This window comes from Ruditapes philippinarum, unplaced genomic scaffold (genome assembly GCF_026571515.1).
Source record: "Ruditapes philippinarum isolate M1 unplaced genomic scaffold, ASM2657151v2 ctg21801_1_1_1_1, whole genome shotgun sequence".
Taxonomy (NCBI): Eukaryota; Metazoa; Mollusca; class Bivalvia; order Venerida; family Veneridae; genus Ruditapes; species Ruditapes philippinarum.
This window is the reverse complement of record NW_026862724.1, coordinates 1-18,547: the sequence shown is the minus strand read 5'-3', so window position 1 is coordinate 18,547 and position 18,547 is coordinate 1. Positions and strand designations below refer to the sequence as shown.

Genomic DNA, 18,547 nt, shown 5'->3' with positions numbered 1-18,547 from the left:
TAAAATATCACTTTAACAGGATAATCTATATCCCAGATTTAGACTTATGTACAAAATGGATTGTAAGGAAAAATACAAGGTTTAAGTTATGTAGTCTTTTAGAGCTTGTATCAAGTTTTGCTAGATAAAGATAATTAGTACTTTCTCATTTGTGGGTAAAAGGAGATGAATATGATATACATCATTTTACTTTAATTAATGAAATGCACAGTTGTATGCATTGCATAATGTGTTGATACACATAAACATAATTTGATTTTGTTAAAAGTTTTATAAATCATTGTGTTTGTAAAATCTTATTGAAAGTGAATAGAATACAAATACTTTTATTTATTCTGTTTAAGTACACTTTCAACATAGTACATCTGAAGGATTGTCATTGATTATTATACAATTTGTTTTTTGTTTTGTTTTTAAAACAAATGTTAATTTTTGTTTAATTTTTCAGACTTCATGCATATGTAAATGAGGTTGATTATCCAACACAAACACTGTATGCTTGGATTTGTGGAACATCATGGACATCCATACTCCGTCAGCTACGATGTAATACCTGTTCGATTCCTGAATGGTCTACAGAAAGACATTTAATTAACTAGCAGGATCTACAGTGTATATATAATAAAAACATTGAAATAGTGTAATGTTTTGTTTGACGGACTAATTATGTTTATTATATTTGATGTTTCATTTTAGCGTATGTTGACATTGTGTTTTGACAATGTATATTTATGATGGACGTACTTTTGTAGTTTTACGTGTTTCCAAATTAATTTTTTGTTTCAAAATTTGATAGTTTCTAAAGTAAGTGGGATTCTCGCTTTTATGAAAAAAAAAAAGAATTACTTTTTCAAATTGTACAGGATTTCTTGTTTTTTTAAGGAAGGAGGAATGTAATAGGGCTGCATTTTAGTAAACGTTCTCAGTTTTTATTGCCCTTTTCGCTTATTTTCCGTACCTTATTTGTTAGAGTTAATTTGATTGGTGCTTTCGGTTTAATTCTATATTTTTCATTGGTCGACTTGATTGAAATCATTCGATTAGTTCAGAACTTGTTATGAGTAATTTTGACCAATCAATCTTATAGTTAAGCATTGTCATGACTACCAAAAGTGTATAAATACCGGGTGAATTTCTATGTATCTTGTCTTGGGAGCTGGCCGACAGGTCAGTTCACTTCAAAGCTTTAGAGCTTTGGCACTCTTCAAAACTTAATAGTTTTGACTCTCTTTGAAATCTATATGATTTGAGAATTTAGGCAAAACTTATTAATAAATACTTAGGAATTCTTTTTAAATAAATAACTAGTTGTTGGTAGATTCTGCTTAAATATATAGTCTTATTCATACTTTTGGTAAATAAATTATACGATTGTCGTTTAAATAAGTCTATGATTATCGTTTGAATAAATCTCGTAATGTTAAATTTATAAAGTCTTGTGTTATACTTTCTTAATAAGAGTAAATTAAAGGTAGCGTCCTACACCACCATCCTAGCCACTGGTTGGCAATTAAGAGTTCAGAGAACCTGGGTAAAGTGCCGTTTAAAGATATATTTGTGATCACGTGTCGTCCGTATTGTAATTTGGCCATTTATATTTTAAGTCTGTCAAGAGCGCCACTGAGTGTTGGGCTCAAATCAGCTTGAACCACTGATAATAAACCGGCACTATTACAGTTATATGAACAAATGCATATCTACTAGACGGCGCGTACACGCGTCGTCTAATCATATTGTTCATATAAAAAAGATTGCGTAAAATTATGTAAGTTTACACGAAAAAACTAGAGATGTGTCCATAGAACACGGGTGCCCCCAACGCGCCACTGTTCTGTCAATCTTATGACTCTAGGTCAAATATTTTTTTGAAAACTAAAAATCTTATACTAAGTAAATGGCAAGAACTTTACAAATACTGAATAAATCCACAAGCAAATCCCAAGGTGCATAAGTACACATGCTGACCAACATTCTTGTAAACTTTCATGCCTACAAGTGAAATACGTTTTGAGCTAGGCATGAATAAGTTGAAAATTGCAAATTTATACTACTGTAAGTCAAGGGCAATAACTCTAACAAAACTGAAAAAATCCACATGCAAAGTCCCAGGTTCATAGCTTCACAGTGATGTGAATCATTATTCCTGTAATTTAGTGATGTTGATCATTATTCCTGTAAAGTTGGTTGATTATAACTCAAGCACTCAAGGAACAAATAACAATATAATGAAACGGTTTTAACTAAGTCAAAGGAAATAAGCGAAACCATGGGTGTAAAACTAAATATGCTGAGCAAGCTTCCCGTAAAGTTTGATGACTCTATGTCAAATCCTTTTTGAGTTACATGCGACACAAGTTGAAAATTGCAAAAATGTTCTAAGTCAAGGGCAATAACTATAAAAATACTAAATAAATCCGGACGAAAATACCCAGGTGCACAACTACACATGCTGGTCAATATTCCTGTAAAGTTTCATGACTCTATGTCAAATCCTTTTTAAGTTAAATGCGACACAAGTTGAAAATTGCAAGATTTTACTAAGTCAAAGGCAATAACTCTAATCAAAGTGCTGCAGCACTGAATGCGACGGACATGCAACCGGAGAGACATTAAGGCTTTTTTTTTAGAAAAAAAACAAAAACAAAACACAAAAGATATAACAGAGAAAATTTGTTCCATACAAGTTCGAGATTTGTAGAGCAATATATTTTATGTGTCCCAATCTGATATAATACAGATTTTCTACTTATACAGAATGAAATTTATGCCTAAAAACTCTGGTCAAACTTGTAAATCAGTGTCCTTATCGATTTAAATTATTCCAAGGAATGATATGTAAATAGAAAAAAAACTGTCAACGAAATATTTCTAAAATAAAACCATGCAAATTAACTTCAAGCATAAGTACATTATACATTTGATAATGTTATTTAGAATTGCTTCGTGTTATATCATAGTGGGCATATAGAAAATAAAATATAAGTCATTTGTATTTTTATTTCTCTTGGATATGTCTCATTAAAAATATTTTTGGTTAAAATCATCAGCAATTAAAAGTGTATTTTTTAGATTTTTTTATTTATAAGGTAAATATGTAGAGGCCAGAGCACATCGTTTTTATTTTAATTTAAATGTCACTTAAGCTGTCCTTTTCAATTTCACACTAAATTCCATTTTCAACTTGTTTGCTTCTTACAATTGTAAGTATTGCATGTAAGCAAAGTAAGTATCCGCTGGTTTATTACATGTACTCCCTAATCGCCTGCAGGTGAAGCATAATCTATTTTTAGAATAGCGAATGTTAACTCATATCGTGACCTAGAAAAATATGTAAACAAACCACAAGAATCGGAAGTAGAACTGATATTATAACTTCCTTCAATAAAGATTACCATGAAAGACTACATGGTAGTAAAGTGTTGAAAAAACTCTCTTGTTACATGCATTTTCAAAAATAGATAATTATACTAACCATTATACTGTATCTAATTTATTAATAACTGCTGAATATTCAGCTAAACACGCGGTATGAGTCACGAAAATAGTTCTTCTTTTATTAATGCGCGAGTTATTCTAGAGTCACGAAAAACTTTTGATTTGTTAATAATAATGTTTTGTATAATGTAGAAATATTTATTTCCTACTAATAATTTCTTGGAACTCAGAGCTTACACCTTTATTATAGTATAATTTGCTGTCCTACTTTTTCGACAGCTGTAAATCGTTTCGGCAGTAATTTGCGTATTGCGCAATAATACTACGGGACTACAACGTTTGTATCAATCAAATACGTTCATATTTTAACTAGGATAACTTAATTTGAAATTGAAAAGGCTAAATATGGAAGATTTTAAGATATCCCGACAAAGTATGTGAGTTTTAAAGGATCAAATTCATGTACTATTTCATGGGCTGTTATTCGGTTGAGGACACTGCGCGATTGTAGCAGACGAAATCCCATGTGTAGATGACTTAGCTCTGAACGCGCCTGAGGGCGCGTCCGTCGCAAAAATACTAAATAAATTCAGACGAAAATACCCAGGTGCACAACTACACATGCTGATCAACATTTCTGTAAAGTTTCATGACTCTAGGTCAAAATTTTAATACTTTTTAAGTTACATGCGACACAAGTTGAAAATTGCAAAATTTTACTAAGTCAAGGGCAATAACTCTAAAAATACTTTAAAAAAACCAGACGAAAATACCCAGGTGCACAACTACACATGCTGATCAACATTCCTGAAAAGTTTCATGACTCTAGGTCAAATACTTTTTTGAGTTACGGGCGACACAAAAGAGAACGGACGGACGTTCCAACTTTTTTGCTTTAGGGGTTATTTTCTTTGTTATTTTCTTTGTTTTCTTAAGGGCTACTAGCCCCTAAACCCTTTGATCACGGAATGAACCTATTGTTCTCTTTACTGTTATACAGCCCCTTAACCCAAAATGTTCGTCCTGACAGACGGACGGATGGACGGACAGACGGACAAGGGGAAATCTAAATTCCCGCCACTAAAGTGGGGGCACAAAAATGTATTACTAGTATATATTCATCATATTAGAAAAACCTCATAGTGTACGTACAAATGTGCTTGGTGGAATAAAGATGTCCGTCCGTCTGTCTTAATATTCGTAATATTATCCGAAGACTGACGGAAAGGGCTGGCAATATTTAATTGACGCCCAAATATTGGCTAAGACGCTTAAAAAGCAGACGCTTGTGCAGACAATCATAGGATATATAGTAAGATTCAGAGTCAACTCGTGCCCTGGTCAACTCGTCCTCTCGTCAACTCGTCACCTTTTTGGTCAACTCGTCCCTTGGACAACTCGTCCCCTGGTCAACTCGTCCCCTATATTTCATTATTATTTGTTTTTCATATATTCCATAAATTATTATAGACTGTTAAAATATATTATAAAATGACTGAATTGGACATATTTTGACGCTTTTTGTATGCGAGTATTTGGAGTTTTTTTTATCTAATAATAAGTATATATATGCATAATTCTGATTAAATTACATACAGAAAAAAAAACAACACGAAGACAATAAATAGCAACAACATTTACTGTATAAAAACATGTTTCATATGCAATGATAAAATATCATATAGTATGTCTTTTTTGTCAATATTATGTCATATATATTCACTTTCACTTCATTGTTTTTTGCATGCACATATTTCATTGTCTTTTTTTTTTTTGACATCTTACGACTCTTGGGGTTTATATAAAAATCCGATAGATTAAACATTAATTGAATGTTTGCAAACTTACCTGTCTTTGTAGTTTTACATCAAAGCTATATATGCACGTGCGCTTAGATAAAGATCATTAAAATTTTACGTTAAAAAAGACGTTATTTTATTAATATTTTGATATCAAATTTTACATAAAAAGAACTATTTAAAGACATTGGTTAACAACATAATAGTGACGAATAGATCGAAAGTAGGGGACGAGTTGACAATATTAGGGACGAGTTGACTCTTTGAGGACGAGTTGACCAAAAGTAGGGGACGAGTTGACCAGACGAGTTGACCAGGGGACGAGTTGACCGGATTGCTATAGTAAAACGCAGTGTTTTCACAAAATCAAAATTTTAAGATATTAGCTGGGATGTACTATAATCGTATGTTCCAGATATTAGAGATATTAATATTACACAATCAACATTGAAACATTTCATTTAATTTGTTATTTGCATTTAGTAGACCTGGAGAGACCCCGGGCCGGAAGCGACCGGACCGGAGAATAGTATATCCCTATAAATTGCCTAATATTTAGGTGCCGTACAAAAATTAAAATGTCTCGGCATTAACTTTTGAAATCACCCCTACAAAAATAATAGAATATTCTAGCCTTATATGTTTGTTTTTCATACGTTACCTTGAAAACCATCTCTTATTTTGTCTACAGGATTTATAAATATGGTTATTCATAACAGTTATTTTTAAATATAAAATAAATATTTTTCACATCCAATTTTGAAGTTTTATCAAGTATTAAAATTGAAAGCTTCCACCCCTAGCAACGGACATTGACTCGTACTCGTACTCGTACATTTACATCTGTCGCCATTTTGTTGTAACCGAGAGAAAATACCGCTTTGGATATTGTAATCAAATATACCGACAGCAGATTCTCATTATGGTAAATTGGTTTATGTTTTCCGATTATTTTAAAAATATACGCCTTTTTATTTAGTTCAATGATTTAATAGCTTTTTTAAACAATTAACTAAGTCTAAATTGAATTGTTTAACTTCGACTTCAACACTGGCCGGGTTCTGTAACAATTATGTTAATCGTCAAAAACTGACTTTTTAACTGTTCGAATATTCAGTTATAACGAAAACCTATACTTTACATGTACATAATTTATTTTAGTTCGATTGTGTAGGCAGCTATTAGCTTATAAACACACTTTCGAATCCGTTCCTGGAACCAACCAGTACTGAGCAATGAGTGTAAAGTTTCTTGCTCAAGGAAACAACGACTTATTGATCGAGACAAACTTATTAAAAATATATAGAGATTTGAATTGAGAGTTATGAATGTAAACTTTGGCATAGGTTATCGGCGTGGGACCAAGCCCTACCCCCAAGCACAGGTGCTTGAAACAAACTTTTTAAAGTTTTATATGGGCTATATATCGTCAAGTGCCATAGATTCGACCCTGCCCTTGATTCGTCACTATGTTTTATTACGTCACAGAATCTTTTTAGGAGTACCAAAAAGGATGAGAAAATCAATATTACTGTGTACATTTCATGTATCGGCAATTTTTATTTAGCAACAAGTTCTAGTCGGTAAATTAAGGATAAAATAAATAATAATTCAATTTTTTATAATCCTAACTGAATATAATCATAAATGTTGTTTTATTTCATTTTTTATAGATTTTTTATCAAAAGTTTTTAACTGTCTGCTTTGTTTACATTTTAATGAATGGAAAATTCCTCAGAAACACGCTACCGGAAGTGATATTTTAAGCAAGTGCGCGTTGCAGGTGCGTGGTGACGACTCAAGGACCATTCAAAATGGCGGATTATAAGGTCAATGACCTTTATTTACTACGATTTATCGGTCGTTGAATCTTTTATAGAAAATTAATAATGGAATAATGTGAAAAAAATTATAAATAAATTAACAAGTAAGACATTTTTATTTTGATTAATTTTCTTTTTAATCGTTTATATAACATTTGAAAGCTTAGGGTGTCGAATCATGGGCAGACAAGGATACTATAATAAGATAAAAGGTCTCCAACAGAACAAAAACATCATGCTGAACAAACAAGAACACTGCTGCAAGAAACGACCAGATCACGGAAACATACTTGTAGATAGTAAACACAGACATTAACATTTGAGCCACGTCATGGCAAAACCAACATAATGGGTTTGCCACCAGCATGGATCCAGACCAGCCTGCGCATCCGTGCAGTCTGTTCAGGATCCATGCTGTTCGCTGTCAGTTTCTGTACTTGTAATAGGGTTTGCAAGCGAACAGCATTGATCCTGATCAGATTGCGCGGATGCGCAGGCTGGTCTAGATCCATGCTGGTCGCAAACGCACTCTGCTGGTTTTGTCGTGACGCTGCTCATTTATTATTAAAAGTTTTTCATCTATTTAGTTCTAATTTTCTTTGATTAAGAGTTTGATATTATTTTAAACATTTTAAACAAAAAATGAAGGTGAAATAACTTGACATTTGGGAGGAGAGAATATATTTCATAAATAGCAGCAAATTTGCCTTAATAACAAAAATATATAATTTCTTTTAAAATATATCTTTTATAATAATCTTAACATTGAAAAATAGCATGGTTTACTTTCTGAATTAGATGATTTTATGTGTGACCTACACAGCCACGTTTTTGTATTTACATTGTCGTCTGCACTCTTCAGGGAGAGGCTGGGGTGCAAAATCCCAGATGATGTCATATCCTGTTGAAAACCTGTCAGTTTCAGTGAAACACAAACAAGAACTCAGTAAATTCATTTGAATTTTCAAGAAAAAATGAAAAATAGGAAAGTGTGGAACCGGGTCCTCACTGTGTCACTGTGGTACACTGACTCTATATTAAAGATGCTGTAACTCAATTTTTTTATTGTTTTAAATCATAAATATGATGCTCAAATTAAGATTTATCAGTACTGTAGGTTCCGAAAAGCATTATTTTTAAAGATATTACCAAATTAAACATGTCATGAAAGTAAAGGGAGGTAATAAAAAAATCTACTTTCTATAAAGTTTAAGTCAAATTTTACAATAAGAAATGAATGCATATATTTTAATGATTACATGATATTATTATAAATATGCACACAAATTTGCTGTACATATTTTACATATTCTTTGATGTTTGAAAATGGTTTTATTTGCATAATTATGTTCACATATATAATTTCACTTAGTGTGGTTTACCACTTTGATCACAACATACAGGATCTTTAAATAATTTTATGACTTTATTGAGTAAAATATCATGTATAAAAGCATGTCATTGCATTTGGATGTATTGGGGTACTTGGAAATAGATACCAGCCTTTAGTCTTAGCTCTCTATATCCTGAATTACATATTTACGTATGAGAAAATGGTCTCTTCAACAGTTATAATTTATAATTGTTGAATTATTAAATTAAAAATAAGTCTGATATAACAACATTGTATTATTATAATGTGTTATATTTTATGTACGGGAACTAATTTTCTTCATACAAAATAATGTATAATTTCGGTACTGTAACGTGTACCGAGCGAATATTTAGATATGTATAATAAATTTTTCTTTGGGCTACCTGCCGTTTGATTACATACAAATGATTCTTACAAATGGCGTAACTATATTAAAGGGCGGTAACTCATACTATCATGGGCTAAACGTTACAGTACCCCCAGTGATTTTCCTACTTATATAACAGACCTCGAAAAAAGGCCTCTTCCCAATTGAAATTTTCTTTAAAATCATGCAGTTTTCCCAAAAATCTGAACTTAAACCTGCTTTTATACTTCCCAAATTAGTAATTTTTCCCAAAATCAAAGGCTCAGGCCTCTACCCAATTAAGTGATAAAAATCACTGAGGTCCCCATATCAGGCCTTATATTATAGTAAGGCTTATGATTCTATGTTTAGAACATAATGAAATTTCCATAATTTGTGTAACAAGCCCAGGTATTTTTTTAAGGATTTTGGGAACATGACCCATACCCATGGTATTGGGAATTTCAGCGGTGTTTTGTTAAAAATTGGGAAAAAATGCATGACTGAAATTTTACAATTATTTAATGGATGCAAACAAATACTGTCTAGGATGGCATCTACAAACATTTAAGCACTATTACAGTGAAGGAGCCCTTAAACTTTCAAAGATTTTAGAATTTTTATTCAATATTTTTATTTTGTAACTTTCAATTGGGATTTTGTTTACTGTGGATTGGGAAAATAATATACTATTTTTAATTGGGAATATGACCGAATAACGGCTATAAAATAAGCCAAAAAAAATCCCTGAAGCCCAATATTGATGTGTAACAATCAAGTTTTTGGTGAATAAGAGTAATTATTATAATAAAAAACAATTTTTAAGTAACTACAAATTTTGTACGGGAACTATTTGCATGTCAGTAGGGGTATTTTCAGTTCCTACAGGGCCCTCAATCCAATTTGGGGGAAGCGGGTCGCTACCCTCAGCAGGGGGAATTTTAGTGAATGTGGGGAGTTTTCCTCTTTTCTTTTATGATCAAATACACTTATTTAAATACCAGCTGTTTTTTTATTTACATGCATATTATTTTTTTTAAAAATCCGTAATAGGTAACACTAAACTGTTCAGAAGTGATTGATAAGATCTGAAGAAAAGTTTTTAACACCTTACACCATCAGATCTTTATGCTGCTTAACTTTCTTTATGATTCCCCCCCCCCCCCAAAAAAAAAAGCATTTAGAAACACATTCAGACAATTAAATGTCTCCATTTCCACTAATATGAACAATACATGGACCTAAAGTAAATTCTATTCATACACTACATTTCTAGTGTTCTAACACACCTTTTAATAAGACAAAGCTTCCTTTTCTTGACTTTGTAAAACATTCGTAAAAATCGGCATCGCGAAAATATGTGACAAATGAAAATTTGTTTGTTTTCTGTTAACACATCCACAGTTCTAGTTGTTTCTGAGGTAAATTATATAAAATTAAATTGATTGTTTATTATAAGATTGTTTTTCACCCAATATTTAATAAAGTATCATGAAAACAAAACTTACAAGTTTGTAATTCACGGCAAAATTTACCGTGGTTGATGTAACATTTTGAAGACAAAAAAAATGATTTCATGAATAAACAATTTGAAATCGAATTGTTGATGGGAATTGTTAATTTTTTCTGCATATTTCTGTTGAAATTTTAGCATTTTTACAGGATGAAAGGCCAATATGTGACAGTAGATTTTGGGGGAAAAATCAAACGGAAACGTGCAGACATGTACTGTACGATATTCCGATTACAAAATAGACGTCAAATAGATGGATTTTCATTTTCAAAAACAACATTAGTTTTCATTTTTCTCTTTAACACTTTATATGTTTTGAGGGGGAATTTTTACCTCTGTTAGGGGGAAAAAAACATATTATTTTGGTGGGGGACTGCGGCCGAATATCGGCCGTAGATTTGGTTGATCGAGGGCCCTGTCCTATGATATCCGGGTTCTATGATATCATGGTATTTACATTTTAGCAGCTGCTAGTAACTAATACTATAGGGTTATACCAAAAATTGCCGAAAGTGTCATTGGCATCCGCGCGGAAGCGCAATACCCCTTATGAAATGAAATCAGATATTTGAAAGGGCGACAGCAACTTCTCGGACCTTTTCGCCGGTCATAATAGCCGATCATTCCCATTGGTATGAGGTTGTTTGATTATCAAAATGAAATGTCGCAATTATATAATGTGCAATGAATAGCGAACTGGAGAATTTCGCAATGCAAACATATTCAAATGAAATTATCTTATCCCTGAATTAATCTTGGGTTTTTTTTTTTTAGTTATAATGTATTGCTGTACCTATAAATAGAATGATGACATAATGGGACTGAAAATATTTTTTCCAGATGAATGTACCATTTTCCTACCAAATACAAATAATATCTGTCAAAAGGAAAAGGTTACGCATGTAATAGTGTAAAAATGTATTTTTGTGTCAATGGTGAACTTGACCTTCAAGGATTCCTATTATTTAGAGTTTCCTCATTTCTGAAAAAAAGCCCTTCTTAAGTGACAAAGTTTTAGTTCAGATAAATGTCCACAACTCATAAACCACACGGTGAGTTTTGTTTAAATTTTGCATACAGATGACAATTAAGGCGTATAACTCTCCTATTTTGTCAATTTTACAGTTCCTGATAGTGCCCATTAGGGGCGTTCTACCTTAAAGGCAGTGATTTTTCTTACTTTATTGGGAAGAGGCCTTAGCCTCTTGATTTTGGGAAAAATTATCGCTAAAATTGCTGATTTGGGAAGTAAAAAAGCTGGTTTAAGTTCAGATTTTTGGGAAAACTGAATGATTTTAAAGAAAATTTCAATTGGGAAGAGGCCTTTTTTTTAGAGTCTGTTATACAAGTAGGAAAATCACTGAAAGGGGAAATGGGTCACCCCCCCCCCCCCCAGGACCTGGATCTGCCTCGAGTATAATGATCTCCTTTTGCAATATTTCAGGCAATGATGCGTAGAGCTCCCCTACAAACTGTGGCACAGAGGGAGCGGCAGTTAGAGAATTCCCGCAGGCAGGAAAACGTTCGAGAGGAGACCGTTCGTAACTTGGCTCGGGAAAAAATGCTCGAGTCCAACATGAATCGTGAAGAGCGACTTGATAGTAAACGGTTTCTAAGGACACAAATGCAGGAACATAAAGAGCGGGAAATGGGAGAAACCATTCTTAAGGTAATTTATTTTTTCTGAGTTTTTTAAACTTTATTTGAATCACAATGCACTCACTTTAATGAGTGACCAAATTCTGCCAGAAGGTAAATTTGGATTTGGAATGGGGCCTTAGATTAGTCTATTGTGACAGTGCGAAAATGGCCTTCGACTGCTCTGGTGACTGGGCAGATTTATGACCTTGGACTGCTCTGTGACAGGGCGAAAATGACCTATGGCCTGGCATCGCTACATTGTTAGTGCCACTTCATATATTCAAGATCTTTAAAAAAGTGTAATCACCGAAGCTTCAATAGTAACAACATGACAAGAAAATTGGAGACTCTGTTTGATTGACTCTGTACATGAAGTAGGACAAATATTACTCAAGTTAAGACTCAAGTTAAGACCCAAGTTAAGACAAAAGCTAAGACCCAAGTTAAGACTCAAGTTAAGTCCCAAGTTAAGACCAAAGCTAAGACCCAAGTTAAGACCCAAGTAAAGACTCAAGTTAAGACCCAAGTTAAGACTCAAGTTAAGACGTTAAGACTCGAGTTAAGACCTAAGTTAAGACCCAAGTTAAGACAAAAGTTTAGACTCAAGTTAAGACCCATGTGAAGACTCAAGTTAAGACCTAAGTTAAGACTCAAGTTAAGACCCAAGTTTAGACTCTTGTTAAGACTCAAGTTAAGACTCAAGTTAAGTCTCAAAATAAGACCAAAGTTAAGACCCAAGTTAAGACCCAAGTTAAGACTCAAGTTACCGTATTTACTCACCTGTTTGTTTGTTTGATTGGGTTTTATTTCGCACCGACACAGTATAGGTCATATCGCGACGTTCTAGCATTACTGGAGGAGGAAGACCTCAGGTGCCCTTCTATGCATTATTTCAGGCACAAATGGGCACCTGAGTAGAACCACCGACGTTCCCTAAGCTAGCTGGATAGCTTCCTCACATGAAAGAGTCCGCAGTCCCTGTCGGGATTCGAACCCACAGCGGTGAGGGGCAAGTGGTTTGAAGTCAACAACCTTAACCACTGGGCCACGGACGCCCCTATTTACTCACCTTTTAGACGGACCACTTATAAGACAGGGTTTTTATTTTGACTCGTGTTAAAATTTAAGTTTATCACACAATTAAGTTACCTGATTTGTTTTGCTTCTTTTTTTTTTTCTTTTCTTTTTTTTTTAAGGCCATTTTTTTTTTTTTTTTTTTTTTTTTTTTTTAAAAGGGGCCAATTTTTTTTTTCTTTAAAGGCCCATTTTTTTTTTTCTTTTTGAAAAGCATTATTTTTATTTCCTTAAAGGCCCAAAGGGATAGGATACAACGTGAAGAACAAATGGCTCAAGAGGAGAGGTTGGCACAAGAACTCGAGCGTAGGAAGCTGGACGGGATTAGGGACGAAAAAATGAGGCAACAAATTAGAGAGACAAGGTACATATTTTCTCTCTACTTTTGGAATGGTGCTGATACCAGACTGATTGGGAAAAAAAATGCGTAATTTTGAAATTGGGGGAAATTTTTTTTATGCATTTTTCAGCTACAAATAAGATTAGTCATCATGAATAAAGATAGCTAAAGCTTCCATTATCCAGGTAGAACTATTGAGTGGTGATTTATATGAATATTTTGAATTTAAATGATTTCAGAGAAATCACTTGGCCTTGTGGGAATTTTGAACAGCCATTTTGAAAATCAAAACATTAGAAATTGGGAATTTTAATGTATATTTTCTATTGGGAACAGTACCGTTTTATGATTCAAATGGTGTTTTCCGTTTCCTGTTTTGTAGTTAAATACTGCATGTAGCCCTTAAAAACTGCACGCCTCCAGATGAGCCAAAATCTTTCAAGAAATTCAAACTTCAAACAAAATTTAATGTACCAAGACTGTAAGAAAAGTAAAAAGATTCCAAGATTCAAGTAATAATTTACATGTTATATATGATAGATAAAAGATTTTGCACTATTAATCAGCATACAGTTACTACTGTTCAAGGACTAATGCAGTTACCGTAATATGGCTATTTTTGTGTTGCCTGCTACAGGTTAGCTGAGCAACAAATAAGGGATCATTTCTTTATCCAAATAGGGATAGGGAGCCAACTAACTGTAAACAGAATAAAAGAGAACAATAGAGTTCATTCCGTAACAAAGGAGGAAGGGGTCAATGGCCCTCTATATGACGATAGAAATGGCCCTTTATCTCATTTCGGTTGCATGTCCGTCTGTCTGTCACAAAATTTGTCTGGACTACTCCTCTGAAACTACTGGTGCAAATACATCCGAGGTTTACAGGAATTAACAGTGTTTTTTTTCTCTTTATATAACTACTACCCTAAAACGGTACTGTTTCCAATGCAAAATAGACATTAAAATTCCCAATTTTGAATGTTTAAATTCCCAAAATGGTTGTTCAAAATGTCCACAAGGCCAAGTGATTTCTCTGAAATCATTTAAATCGAACATATTCAATTAAATCACCACACAATAGTTCTACCTGGACAGTGAAGGCTGTTAGCTAGTATCTTTATTTATGATGACTAATCTTATTTGTAGCTGAAAAATATACATTAAAAAAAATCCCAATTCAAGTCAAAATAATGCATTTTTTTCCCAATCAGTCTGGTACTGGCACCATTCCCAAAGTAGAGAAAAAAAGCGCTGGAATAATCAGTACTATGTATAGTTGTGCATGTCGTTGACATTTTATGAAATCATGTTTGACCTTTCTAAAGAAGTAAAAATTAATTTGTTTCTTAGGCATAATGTGCCCTTTAAAGCTTTAATGGAAGAAGTAATCCATTTAGTTTATACAGAATTTGTAGTAATAAATAGAATATTATAGTCTTGCAAGTTCACAGAATACTGAATTTATTGAAATCGCCAGGGGCTTGCACAATATAACTTTATTTAACTCGTTCAATAAATTCAGTATTGAACTAACACTCATTCAATGTCCTCTATTTACTTTAAAGCAAACACAGAAAGGTATCATATGAGCGTGTCATGACAAAACCAACGTTATGGGTTTGCCACCTGCATGGATCCAGACCAGCCTGGGCACCCACGCAGTCTGATCAGGATCCATGCTGTTCGCTTACCAACCCTATTTTAAGTAGAGAAACTGATAGCAAACAGTAATCTCAAAAAGCGTGACTCCGAGTAGATTATAAATTTCTCGGGTGTAAAAGAGTGACTCCGAGACAAAAACGAGTGACAATATTGTCCGCGAGACTCCGTGAATCTCCGCGTCAAAAAGAGTGACTCCGAGTTAAAAATATTCTTTTCTGACATGTAACGCCGTATATTTGAAATTCTTAAATTGATAGTTATGATTAGTAATTGAATAAATAAGAATTCCCCTTACGAAAAAGACATTATTGCACTAAGGTGACGAATTGTACGAAATATCTATTAGTTAATGATCAGTAAATTTTGGTAACTTACAGTTTAGAGTTGCGGGAGCTAGAGGCGAAACTGAAGTCGGCCTACATGAATAAAGAACGCACTGCGCAGATGGCAGAGAAAGAAGCGGTGAAATTTGACATTATGGTAAGGTCACTGTTGTAGTTTTAGAAACTGTATACATGTAGAGCTGTCATTGACTATTGCGATATCCATATAATAATTATTGATATTCATCGATGAAATATAGATAGTATTAGATACCAGTGTCTATTTTAGGAGGGTGGATTGGGGGGGGGGGGGATTCACCCATCTTTTTTAAAATTCGCACCTATTTTTTTCAGAGGCATGGGGGAAAATTTTACAAAGAGAAAGAAGGAAAGAAATCAACAAATGTGATAATTTTTCATTTTTTTGATAAAAAATCCCCCCCCCCCCCGTCCCCCCTTGTTTTTCAGATCCTAGAATAGACATTGAGATACATATTTTCAAATATCGATATAATCTGAAATTTATTTATGTCTGTTTGTGAATATACCTGTCTATATTGCCTTATACAATGTTATAAGATAATTCATTCTTTTACAGTTTTTTTTGGGGGGGGGGCTAACTTGAATTTTAAACTCCGTTTTCAAATGTCAGTGACAAAAATAACAGAAAAAAAGCAAACTTTCTGTTAGTTTGAAGTATGATTTTTTTCTGTCGATCAAAAATCAATACACATTTTAGAAAATAATTTTGACTTATTAATTAAATGTTAAGAAATTACACAAAATTCACCCAAAAGACATGCAAAATCATACGATATTTCATAGCAATGATGACAAAAAATAGTCAGCAATAATCATGAAATGGGCATTTATAAACACAAGACATATGTATGAAAAGAAGATGGTTTTTTTTACTGAAAGCATTTAAACAGGTAAAAAAAAGAATTACAGACAAGTAATCTACATACAAAGTAATATATATTGATATATCGGTCTATATCGGATATTTCAGTTTATCAACCGATATATCAATATTGATATATCGTTGTATTATGGATATATCGTTGTATTATGGATATATCAGTGTATTGTCGATATCTGTTGTCTGCTAGGGCAGGTACATCGTTGATTTGCTTTGCACTGAATCTGATTCAGTGCTGTCATTGATTCAATGACAGCTCTATATACGTGTAAGAAGCATTATATTTTTATTAGGAAATAGAAAACAATTTTTGAGTGCATTATAGTTACAAAGCATTTGAACGGTAATCTATGCATTGATATTCTACAAGGCATTAAAAAAAAACGATATTGCATGGCCAGGCATATATTTTGATGTGACGTCATTCGCACTATACAAACAATATATATAGTGTACATGTTAGCGTTAAACTTTGGGTGCGTCAATGAAAAAATGATTCTTTTTCACTTTAAACAGTCTTTATTTTGTGAATGTGTGATAAATAGAATATCATATTAATCGTGTTAGTTCATTTCTGAATTTATTAAACTTGTTGAATAAAATTAGAGGCTTGCATAATATAATTTTATTCAACTTGTTCCATAAATTCAGTATTGAACCTACACTCATTCTATAAACTCTGTATCCACGGTGCAATACGTTTATTGTGGATAAATGTAAACAAATTAAATTTCCTAGGCTAATTACACATGATTATATATAGGATTAGTAATAGACAGGTTATATGGCCCTATATATACAGCTTTTTGAGGCTTGAAACTTGGGTTATATTGCAAATAACAGTTTATATATGGCATATAACCTATCAAGAACCTTTTTGAGGCTTGAAACTTGGGTTATATTGCAAATAACCGTTTATTTAAGACTATTCAAAATAAAATAATAAAGAACATACAACATTCTCAGTTTTTATTTTACGACGCGTCTGCTTATATAAAATTCACATGACATGATATATCAAATAATTGATCATTAAGTATTTATATAAGGCTGGCGTGTATTGGCCGCTCACTTATGGTAGGTTAAGGCTTAGATGCTCCTACCACAAGAAGTTATATCAATCGAAGGTGATCAGGCGTTATCAGCAAGTTGCAATACCAAAACTTTATAAACACAAAAATGCAATGCAAAGATTTGAAGCAAACCCAAGCTAAATAAAACTAATGCAACGCAATGGCTTTGAGCAACTCAAGCCAGCAAATAGCTACACACCAACGCATTACCTCTAGAGTCTATCCAACTACATGATCATAGATCTCAGCTCCCCACGGTAACGTAATGGAAACCACTACCAACGTGAAGAGAAGAAAAACTATGAACATGCAGTTAGACTTGTGAATGTGCGAAAGAGGTACTAATTACTGTGCCAAAATAACCTCAACAACTGCTATGCAATGCAACGCAATCTAAGTCTTACCAAGTACTATAAGGGCCAGACTTAGTGACTCGAAGCGACACGAGTCGACCTTAATTAGCAGTTTTAGAAGGTTATACCAAATGCAAATACTTAAACAGCAATACAGTACTGTACAGGCAATAACAACTCCTTGCATTGTATACGTAATTACATAAGAGTCCCAAGCACGGCCTTCCTCCCCTTCCGGTAACGTATCAAAATACCAACAGAAAGAGATAAAGACCGTGCTCACGACCACAATGAAGGCTAAGCTATTATTAAAACATTACCCTTTGAATTTGATACTTATTATTTAGCTTAATTTAACTGATCACCCCCGAATGACGGAAACTGAGCGACAATGATGAAATATATATAATGCAATCAACAAACTGTACTCAAAGTTCATAATTCTTTGTACAAATATGACGTAGACCGTAGACTGAAAAGTTCCGGAAATTAAACACATATTCTAGAAATATTGTCTATAACAACTGTTTATATCTTATTTACAATCACTGGTGCTAGCCAAAGTTCACTCTGCAGGATAACGTTATGATATAACTGCTTCTGACAGAATTACAAAAACGCGCACAAAACTGCACACATACACAAGTTCTGATATTGTGAAGAGTTTCGCGAATGAGATCCAATTGTCAGTCAATATTTGCTGTTTGACATCTTGAAGCGAAGACTCTTAGTTTGGTACAGCACCAGTCAGAACAACCATCATATTTCAAGCAAAAAGGCCTGCAATAGAAACTTAAAGCCGAAAAATCTTGTAACAAAACAACCAGCATTAACATGGTGTAAAATATGTACAAATTCTTATTTGA

At 33.2% G+C, this 18,547-nt stretch overlaps 1 protein-coding gene across 1 annotated transcript; it reads left to right on the top strand.

The window, feature by feature from the left end:
• The first annotated feature begins 6,067 nt into the window (after nt 1–6,067).
• LOC132720005 (meiosis-specific nuclear structural protein 1-like) lies at nt 6,068–15,508 on the top strand. Its single transcript, XM_060703980.1, has 4 exons — nt 6,068–6,159; nt 11,736–11,960; nt 13,243–13,370; nt 15,388–15,508. The coding sequence occupies exons 1-4, from the start codon at nt 6,157–6,159 to the stop codon at nt 15,506–15,508; spliced, it is 477 nt and encodes a 158-aa protein (XP_060559963.1). The 5' UTR covers nt 6,068–6,156.
• The last annotated feature ends 3,039 nt before the right edge of the window (nt 15,509–18,547 follow it).

What these genes read in the sequence shown, in the direction of transcription:
- LOC132720005 (XM_060703980.1), top strand. An exon ending in TGGGAGAAACCATTCTTAAG is followed by an intron (nt 11,961 to 13,242) that starts GTAATTTATTTT and finishes ATTTCCTTAAAG; the next exon opens with GCCCAAAGGGATAGGATACA. An exon ending in CAACAAATTAGAGAGACAAG is followed by an intron (nt 13,371 to 15,387) that starts GTACATATTTTC and finishes GGTAACTTACAG; the next exon opens with TTTAGAGTTGCGGGAGCTAG.